The sequence below is a fragment of the Alosa alosa genome, chromosome 6 (assembly GCF_017589495.1).
Source record: "Alosa alosa isolate M-15738 ecotype Scorff River chromosome 6, AALO_Geno_1.1, whole genome shotgun sequence".
NCBI lineage: Eukaryota > Metazoa > Chordata > Actinopteri > Clupeiformes > Clupeidae > Alosa > Alosa alosa.
In genome coordinates, this window is record NC_063194.1 from 12,991,628 (window position 1) to 13,002,462 (window position 10,835).

Genomic DNA, 10,835 nt, shown 5'->3' on the forward strand with positions numbered 1-10,835 from the left:
CACACACACACACACACACACACACACACACACACACACACACACACACATACACACATAACACAACAGATATGGAAGGGGAACACACTCAGACACACACACACAGAAACACACATGAAAGCGATGAACACAGGGTGTCGTGTGGGTGAGGTAACCTCTATGTCTTGTGTGTGCTGTTCAGGTGGCCAAGGTGGAGTACGTGCGGAGGAAGCCCAAACTCAAGGAGGTGTTTGTTCGGTTAGAGGACCACCTGGAGTGTGTGTGCACGTCGCACCATCACGTGGTGGAGCATGCAGACGCAGACACAGGTGAGCACACACACACACACACACACACACACACACACACACACAGGAGTTATACTCTCACAGTCTACCGTTAGGGTAATGGTTGGCTTGGTGTCACAGACGGAGTGTGTGTGTGTGTGTGTTTGTATTTGTTTTCTCCCGGTGCACTGGGTGACCTGGCTGTGTGACTGTGTGCCGCTGTCAAATGGACACACCTGCAATCCAGCCTGCTATTGCCCAACGCTAAAGCTTTTATGTGTTTGTCTGTGTGTGTGTGTGTGTGTGTGTGTGTGTGTGTGTGTGCGTTTGAGGGTTAGCAAGAGGGTGTGTGTGTGTTTGGGTTGGTGACTAGCATTAGTCTTTGGGTCTTACTTCATGCCTTTGCATTTTGATGTGTTTTTGCTTCTTCTTTATGTATCAGTGAAAGCATGAAAGTGTGTATGTGTGTGTGTTTTGGACGACTATTCGCCTTGCTGGCTGCTTACGGCGTGTGTGTGTGTGTGTGTGTGTGTGTGTGTGTGTGTGTGTGTGTGTGTGTGTGTGTATGTATTTGTGTGCGTGCACTGCTAACGGCCTGTCTGTATTGTGGGCGGGTAGCTAGCCGCTGTGCCACTGATAAGCCATCTGAAGTATTTACAGTGTGTAATTATGACCTGCTGTTCCCCCCGGCTGCGTCTCTGTCTTCCCCCCTTCTCTCTTTCCCTCCCTCTCTTTCTCTCCCTCTCTCCCTCTCTCTCTCTCACACACCCTCTTTCTTTTTCTGTCTCTTACCCCCCCTCCCTTCCCTCTCTTTCTTCTCACTAACATGCTCCCCTATCCTCGTTTTTCATCCATCCATCCTTCCAAACTTGTGCTTCCAGGCCACCGCAGGGCCAAGGGTAAGAAAGGAAAACACAGAAAGAGCAGGCTCACCAAGGAGCGTTTGGCCACATAGCAAAACACTCAAAACAAACCGTAAAAAAAAAAAAAAAATTGCTGGGCGCGTTGCGTTCTCCGGACTCCAGACGCCTGCAGGTAGGACTTTGGCACCGCCAGGGCCACGTAATCACCCCGTCCGTACCTCACCCACCGGCCAATCACGAGAGAGCGAGAGAATGAACCGCCCTGCCACCAACCACCACCCACCACCTCCACCAACCGCCACCTCCCCTCCCCCATCGCCCGTAATTCTCCTTCTGCCAATCAGAGCGGGGGCCCTGCCCTGGAGTTCCTTTGCTGCTCTGCATGTGTGTGTGTGATCTCTGCTTGCTTGCTCGCGCTCACACTCGCGCCTACACACCCCTGTGGTGTCCCCATGCTTGATCACTTAATCTGTGTGTGTTTGTGTGTGTTTTTGTATTTGCTGATTTTGTTCTTGGTGGTGCACAATGTCACTTTTGGTGTTGATCACAACGTAATCCACACTAGAGTCTCCATGCAGTGACACTTGCTAATCTCTCACTGGGTCACCTCCATCACTTCCATCACCCAAACAACAGGTGTAGCACAGCTCATGCGGGCTAACACCTCCACCAGCCTCTGCTGTATACCCCCACCTATCCACTCCACCTCACCCCACCTTACTCCGCCCCACTCTGGATCACGGGTATCACAACCACATGTTGGGCTAAATCATGGGAAAAGACCCTAGAGGGGTCTACTACGAAGCAAGGCTGCTGGCTTACCCAGGTAACTTCAGGAGTAACTGCTGATCTTCAAACAACACGCCACATTAGAAACAATAGCTGTTTAGCACAGTGTTCTTTTAGAGATCAGTGGTTACTCCCAAAGTTATCCAGGTTATCCAGTTACCTCGCTTTATAGTACAGCCCTTAGGTCAGTGACCACAGGTGTATTTCAAGTAGATGGTTTAGTGACAAACCTGGGAGACAAAGTGATAAACCTCTTAATAGAAGAGCCCTATGGCTTCATTTCCCTAGCAAATCAAAGCCAATAAGCTCTTCTTTTAGGAGGTTTACCACTTACTGTGAGTTAACTTGAGTTAACCCAGATTTATCACTAAACCTCCTGCATGGAATATCCAGGGCTGGGGGAAGATTATGAGAATCTATGGGGAAGCTGTTCTGGAACGGTGCTGCACAGGAGCAATGGATATTATCCACCATATTTTCCATACTTGTGAACAAAAGCGAAAAGCCGGAGTGAGAATCTGGCTTTTAGAAAATAAATTTTGTAGAACTATTTTGTTGGTGGAGCTCTTTTGCAGGGCCCTTGCAGAGGGGTTTGTTGTCCTGTGTCTGTTTGTTTGTTTGTTTCTGATGTTTTTCTCTCTGTTTTTTCTCCTCCAGTGGACGTGAGGTGAGGCCACCCAACGGGAGAGACGCCAGCGAGGGGCGAGGTGGGACAGAAACAGGAAATCAGAGAGTCCGGAGAACTCACCCTTGACACTTGACCCTTGACCCCACACCACCACCACCAAAAAAAGAGAAAAAAACAAAAACCCGACAACACACATGAAAGAAAATGCGGTCTGATGAGAGACTAAAGTGAATAAGAAATACCAAAGGTGCTTTTCTTCCCGCAACCTGATATGACTTCATTCTGCTGGGCCTGGCAGACCTAACCAATCAAACACTAATGCAAGCGATAGTAATGATGATAATAATGATAATGATGATGATGATGATGATGAAAATGATGACGACATTTGAGTGGAATGGGAGAGAAGGAGGATGTGTTTGTTGTGCTGCTACATGTGTCCAAACCACACAGACTTCACAAAGGACGGACACACACACACTCACACATACAGACACACACACTCACACACACACAGACACTCTCACACACTCACACACTCACACACAGAGAGAACTCTCAATAGACTCTGACTGTAACAAATGTACAAAAAAGGACAGAAAGAGAACTGAAAAAGAACTGATACAGAAAGGATGTAAAAGAAAGATATGGCCTTTTTTCATGGACGCTTCTGCGCAGCCGTATGGAACTATGGGACTCCTTTTTAATGTCCATAGGCCATAGGCCATATGCTCTCCACCTGCAGCTGCAGATGGTGTGTGGTGGAGCCCAGCAGAAGATCTCTCCTCTCCTCTCCTCTCCTCTCCATTCTGGAGCACCCCCCTCCCCCTCTCCCGAAGTCTCATGTTCTCTCCCTGGGACCCCTAAGCGCCGACATGGACACTCTGGACAGGAGGCACTCACGTGGCCCACTGCAGTGACAGTCGACAAATAAACTATTTATACACACAAGCATTTGACTCTCCCTTTCTCGCTCTCTTTCTCTCCTTCTCTCCCTCTCTCTCTCTCTGTCCCTCTCTCTCTTTCTCTCTCTCTCTCTCTCTCTCTCTGTTTCTTTCCACTGTGGAAGCAGAGACATTGTAAAGTTCTGTGATTCTCTCTCACCTCTGTTCTGAAAAGATCTGTATGTTTATATTTTTTAGCTGTTGTTGCCATCCATGTTTTTTTTTTCCTTCTTTCATTGATTATGATGATGTTGCATATTACTCCACAGTATATCAGAAACGATCTCAGAACTAGTAGCTCAACTGGCAGGAACATATGTGATGCAGAGGGGACAGGCTGACAGTAAAGGAAGATGCTTTATTTTTGTTAAGAAAATATATTACGCTTACTTATATTCAAGCAGGAAGTACGTTTTCCTTTTGTTTTGCTTTTTGTCCCCCTTCACTGTGCTGAGATGTGTGTGTGTTCGACTAGAGAAAACAGCCACTGATCTGGCTTGGGGAAGTGGAACGAGGGTGAAGGGACAGGAGGAATGTGTGCACATGCATAAACACACACACACACACACACATACAGTACACAGTTAGCACAGTAAGTCTAATATCAAATACCTGTTGATAATTTAATCTAGCAGGATCTAGCCTTACAGTGAACACTAAGTTATAAGTTAGATGGGTTGCTTAAGGTGGTGAACAGCATTCAACCCCAGTGACAAGTCTTCCCTCTGCTCTCTCTTTCTCTCATACACACACATACCACACACACACACACACACACACACACACACACACACACACACACACACACACACATGAATTCACATGCCCAAAAACACACACACACACACACACACATCCACATAGGGCTAGCTTGTGTGTGTGTGTGTGACCTGAGAGGCATTGAATGTTCTACCGGGGAGCCATGCGATATTTCCTAGGGCATGATTTTGTCATGGAGCAAATCCACAAATACTCACACGCCACACACATGACTTACAAACCATATGAACTGCATGAGTCTGCACATATCCATTGAAACAAACAATGCAGGCCAGTGTAGCTGCCGTGTGGAGTTGGTACTGGCCTAAGGTATGCTGTGATGTGACTGTAACTGGTGCTATATTTATACAGGTAGTCAAATACTCCGTGTAGCTTCACCACTCTGACTGCTCCCATTCAGATGTAGCTAGAGGGACCAGGGACCATTGCTTTAGGAAGACAGTAATATTATCACTAAGCTTTTTTTTTTTCATTTGCTGATTTCTTTGTTTGTTTTTTTTCTCTCTTTTGTTTTTATTTTATGTTTTGCCCTCTGTTGGTTAACATCGATTATAATTTATATATTTATGGTTTCAATAATAAATATATTTCAGCTTATTAAACTTCACACCTAGTGACGTGTGGCCGAGTTCTTCCTGGCGTCCTCCTGACCTCTACAGCGCTCAGTCTCCCCTGGCTGTGACAGTCCGCAGAGGTGGAGACCCCAGTCTCAGAAAGCACTGCCATGTATTACGTAAGCAAGTGCACTTCTGATGTGTGATTGACCGTGGTTTTACCCATTAGCTTATTTGCCTGGCTGAAAAGTTGTGCCAGTTATGAACAGCTGGTTTAATGAATGATTGGAACAAATATGTGGTAGGACTTTTACGTTCTGAAGCCAGCCAACACTAACTCACTTCACACGGATTACATTACATGCCAAGTCACTTGACATAACATCCCCAGTATATGCTGTTCTCAGCCACATGCACAGTCCTCTGGTCCACCATTAGGAATTCTGAAGGCATCTTCAGTGAGGGACTTTATGGGGAAAGAGAAGATGCTCGAGGGATTAGTGCACACACAGACATGCACACAATCCGGACCACCAACAACACTACCAGACTAGAAAGCATCTCTGGTAGGGATCAAGCTGAGTCCTCTCCTGATGGGAAAGAGGAAGACGCTTGTTGGTGTGGGGCTAAAACTAGTGCTTCTGAACCAGCATGGAGCAGAGGCTGGGTGGGGGGTGGAGGCGGAGGTGTAGATCCCCTCTCTGATCTCCCCTTCCCGTCTGTCTCCCAGAGGAGGGGAGTGAGAGGCAGTCCTGGGTGTCAGGGGCACGAGGCGAGCGCTGAACCCAGGATATCTGAGCTGGATGCTGGCCTGCAGACAGAGAGAGAGAGAGGGAGCGAAAGAGATCAACCTATCATCAGGATGTGATATCATGCTTACTGTGTGTGCGTCCGTGTGTGTGTGTGTGTGTGTGTGTTTGTGTGTGTCTGTGTCTTTGTCTATGTGAGAGTGCATTGTTTAATGTGAGTATGCAGCTTTGACAATAATGGTTTATAATGTCATGCCAATAAAGCTTTCTTGAATTGACTTGAGAGAGCTGGCAATCCGTGAATTAGTGAAACACACTCAGCACACAGTGAAGTGAAGCACACACTAATCCCGGTGCAGTGAGCTGCCTGCTACACCAGCGGCTCTCGGGGAGCAGTGAGGGGTTAGGTGCCTTGCTCAAGGGCACTTCAGCCGTTCCTACTGGTCGGGGTTCAAACCGGCAACCCTCCGGTTACAAGTCTGAAACGCTAACCAATAGGCCATGGCTGCCCCACTGGCCTTTCAATGCATCTCTAGAGGTAAAGATGACCTCCAGCTGTTGATTAACCACCAAAAAACAAATCCCTTCACAGCCTTGAAGGAGCTTTTACACATCTCTACACTCTCATCCCAGGTGTGGGGAGTTATTACCGGACAGCCCCAGACACTGTATACAGCTCTGCCTAGTTACAGCATGGACCTTCATACTGTCTGAAAACTCCAATTTCAGCAGCACCATACAATGTTAAGCTCTAATTTTGGAGTAATTCAGCCAAGGTTGCTTAGAAGTTCATGCATCAGAATGGCAATGCATTGGTTTTCTATGGTGCGTTGTACAATCTTATATGAACTCACTTTGACAATGTTCTCAAACAGCTAACAATGTTGTGCTATTGTCAGATAGCTACAGTGCCTATAAAAAGTATTCACCCCCCTTGGATATTTCCCCTTTTATTGCTTTAATAAATATAATCTTTGTCAATTTAATTTGGCCTTTTTACAATCATTTACAAAAATCCCTTCTTTAATGTCAAAGTGAAAGCAAATTTCTACAAAGTAATGTTAATTAATAAAAAAAAATACATATTGAGATTGAGAGTGGGTCTGGAAAGGCTTCATTGACTGACAACTTCCAGGGGCGTAACTACCAGTGAAATTAAACTTAAATTGGTGCATTAAACTCTTACCAAACCTTTCAGAATTATAGCAATCAAAACTTTCTTGAAAACTAAGGTTTTCAATGCAGTTGTTTACTCAATTCCATGCCAGATTAGCGATTGTGATTGGTGCCTGGATTTTTGGAGCATTGGAAATGGGCTTCCCTGCCAGACTAATCTGGGTTTGTCTGTGTTTTCACGGGCTAACATGCAACAGCAATTAACACCTATAATTAGCAATGAAAAATAGACTATAATATGATCTTGATGAATGGGCCTATTAAATGATGAATGTAAGGGGCTGGTGAGCAGCACACATACCAAGATACAGAGCCCCTCACACGCACCCCCTTGTCAGCAACTCTTTTCACCTCCTGTTTCTACAAAAGTGTCCTCTATTAACATACAAGGCAGCAGTCACACTATGTGTGGATATACATACCGCTCTAACTGGTACAATCTTATCTCATCTGATCTTATCTAATCTCGTGTTGTAATGTCCTTGCATGCTTACCCTCAAATGTGTCGGATTATTAAGCAAAGAAAGTGTTTCATCTACACAGTTGAGCCTTACATTTTGCCTTAGAAACAAACAGCCAAAAAATCAAGTGTTACAGTAGGCCAATCTGTCACTTGGTTCCTCAACACCTCAGACAAACTCAGTTTACAGAGTGGACATCTTAACAAAGCATATCATGAACCAAAGCAAGAACACAACAGAGCATTAAGAATTCTGTGACTTGGAGGATTGTCAAAGGATGTGAATGGTGGAGTCATTGTGCTATTTTGCCCAGAAAAAAAAAATATGAGTTGATAAAGAATCAGTTTGCAGTCAGAGATACAAAGGCAGAGATAGGCATGTACTTAGCCTACACAAGTTCAGTGGCCAAGGAACTCCGATAAAAATAAAATGGTGTTAGTCTGGTGAGGTCAAGACACATACACAAGGTCCTGTACTTTCCAGATTTTCAGAGAAATAGTCATCATCAATTGTCATCATGCGAGAAACTGGTTCCTAATTCCAAACTTCCCTTTTCTATGTAGTGAGCTTTCTTTCCTCTTACGTGTGAAAGATCGGACCTTTGACAAGAAAAACAAACAACCTAACAAAAGAAATACCCAAAACCAAGGACAGAACTGGTAAGAGTACTGTCCAGAACTGATGGAGCATGGAGGACAAATTAAGTGTGTGTGTGTGTGTGTTGGGGGGGGGGGTTGGTGACGAGACCTGAGATGTGGCAGTAAATTGGGCTCATAACTGAGACAAGCTGTGGGAGAGTATTCAGCAGTGAAGAGTGCCATGTGAAGGGAGAGGAAAGAGAGAGGGAATTAGAGAGAAAGAAAGAGAGAGAGAGGGAGGGAGAGAAAGAGAGGGGGAAGACAAGGTGCGAAGAGGAGTGGTGATTGGTGTTCCTTTTTGTTGAAACAGACAAAGGGAATGGGTTAAAGCTCTCAGGGGTCTCAGTATGTGTATGCGTGTGTGTGTGTGTGTGTGTGTGTGTGTGTGTGTGTGTGTGTGTGCGCACTGGCATTTGCCAATGGATTCCAGGCCCCCTTGAGGAACACAAGCTGTCAACTGGCGGGCTGACAATGCCCAGGTCAGGGATCAGGGTTCAGGGGTCACCAGGAGAGGGAGACGGAGTGGAAGTGGCTGAATGCTTTGTAAATGATTTGCTGTCCGGTCCCCCACCGTGTACCCGTCCAGCGGCACCCACCAGGCTTGTCCACTCAGCTTCTCCACTGCTCCATGACAACACTCGACCACCACCAGCAGCCACAAAGAAGCCGTGTTTGCCCACAGCGCATACTGGTGGCGTCGTTGCAAAATGGGTGGGTGCGTAGGGGAAGCATGGAGATTTCACTGCCATTGTGTTCTCTGTAATGGCATTTGGCTGCAAATCCCCCCTGATCGAATTTCCACTCGCCACCGTATGGGGTGTGGGGAGGGTGTGTGTGTGTGTGTGTGTGTGTGTGTGTGTGAGTGCAGGGGGCTCATGTGAGCTTGATGGACAGATGCTTCTAAGGCCCTGCGATCCTGCCCCGGCTTGTTGGCCCTGACAACTTCCTTCCCCAAATGATGGAGCCCATAACCCCGGCCCATTAGGTGGAGCGGCTAGGCTGCCCAGGGAGAGAGTTCTCCTTGAAGAAACACAGGGGCGCTCAGCCGACCGACGCTCTGAAGATGCCCGGACACAGCCAGACTGCTATGAATGCCAGCCTTTGTGTGGAAACACACACACACACACACACACACACACACACACACACACACACACACACACACACACACACCGTCCCTTTCTACCACCCCCTCCTCCCAAAAACATGGCCTGGTGCTTTTTCTCTTTCACTCTCTCTTTCTCTGAGTCTTGTTCTCCTTTGGATTTTGTGCCCCATCACTCTCTGTCTTTTCTTTTTTTGCAGTCTACATTTTTCAGCATTTTTCTTTTGAAATCTTTCCATCTTGTTTCCCTCTCTCTAACACCTATTCATCTTCTGCTCTCATTCTCTCTCTCTCTCTTGCTCTCTTTCTGTGCTGCTCTCATCCTCCTCTCTCTCTCTCTCTCTCTCTCTCTCTCTGCATCAGTCTCTCAGGCCCTGCAGAAATGACCCTGCTAATCATGTATTTAAGGTATTTGGCTCCTTGTGAAAACAAATTGGGCCCTGCATGGAAGGGTGTGTGTGTGTGTGTGTGTGTTTGTGTTTTTTTTCACTTTCATACAGGTGTGGTGTGTACCTGAAGCTCACATTGACATACCTGACTAGTACAGTAGATTCACATGCATGTGTGCTGGGCCATACAGTCGTGTTTAGAGGTACCTCTGTTTACAATCATAATTGCAGTAGAGAGAAGGACTGGAGCATATCTGGCTTCCGAGTCAACACATTCGATCAGGAGCAGGGGTAATTTTATTGGCTGTTCAGCCGAAATATCAACAACCTTCAGACAGAATCGCAGACTGTGCCTTTAAAGCAATGATTAATTAAAATTAATTGTCATGCCACATTGACTCACAATATGGAAAATGGTATTGCACAATGTAACATTGTTATCGAAGGTAGGAGCATGAGCCCTTTCGTTTGCTCAGCCAGACTGGGCACCCTCTAAGCATTCAATGGGTATCCGGTATGTTGAAAATAGCCAAAAAGGGGCATTCCTACATTGTGTTACTTCACCTCAGTAGCACCCCATCAGGTTCTCTTAGGGGAAATGAGTTTCTCACCTCTCAGACTGGTGCCACGGTCCCAGGTGTTCCTCAGCTCTACGATTGCCTGTGGTGGTGAATGGAACTTTAAGGGGGATATTTTCCCTAACTTTTTTCTTAGCTGTTTTAAGAGAACTTTTCCCAAGTTCTTCTTCCCCTGAAGCCGGGTTTATATGTTCCCGATGCTGTCAGTTGGCCTGTAACCCAAGACCAGAAAGAGAGAGAGAGAGAGAGAGAGAGAGACCAAAGGGAGAAGTAAAGAGCATTCCGTACCTTCTGTAAGCTTCTGGAATGAATCAGCTTCTGAGGACAGGTGGCCCATTCCATCTATTATTTTATTTATACAATCATATCATTTCCAACAGAGCCAAAACCGCAAATTTGAACGGCAAGCTGCCAAGTGCCGGTTTGTAATGTCAGTCACTACCACATCATTCGACATGTCAGGCCAATATGAGGAGAGTCTGTGACATACACAGCAAAGTAACAGCCTGAAATGCTATAACAGAGATGATTTCTGTAAAATAATTGCAGCAGGCCATCATCTACCATTTAGTATTTTGTCAACAGGGATTTTTGCTTGGGTAAATCAATCATAATATTTACACAAAATGAATATATGCTGACAGTTGGTCTGATGATTAAACTGATACATGGTGCAGACCAGGGCCGCGTTTGGGTATTGGGCAAAGGGGCTGCTGCCCCGGGCCTCGGCCACTAGGGGGCCCTGGCGCGGGACATTTAAAAAAGAAAACAAATGTCCTGTCTTTGCCCGTATCAATGCATGCTATCACAGACAACAATGGCTTCGCATGAGACAATTAGGAAGAATGAAAGCGGAGCTCGAAAAAAGAGAGAGCGGCAGCCACTAAGTCACTAAGGCGTGCCAAAACCACGGCC

The 10,835-nt window shown here is 46.2% G+C and overlaps 1 protein-coding gene across 2 annotated transcripts in view; it reads left to right on the plus strand.

Annotated features, from left to right (window-relative positions):
- pdgfab (platelet-derived growth factor alpha polypeptide b) overlaps window positions 1-4,877 on the plus strand; it is a 23,102-nt gene extending 18,225 nt beyond the window's left edge. Inside the window, exons 5-7 of one of the 2 annotated variants that reach the window (XR_007193773.1) lie at window positions 182-308; window positions 1,148-1,301; window positions 2,576-4,877. Coding sequence is in view for 1 of the 2 variants with exons in the window: in XM_048246469.1 (XP_048102426.1) it covers window positions 182-308; window positions 2,576-2,589 (141 nt within the window). In the remaining variant the exon portion in view is untranslated. The remainder of the gene's footprint in view (window positions 1-181; window positions 309-1,147; window positions 1,302-2,575) is intronic. The other variant, XM_048246469.1, reaches the window with a different exon arrangement.
- The last annotated feature ends 5,958 nt before the right edge of the window (window positions 4,878-10,835 follow it).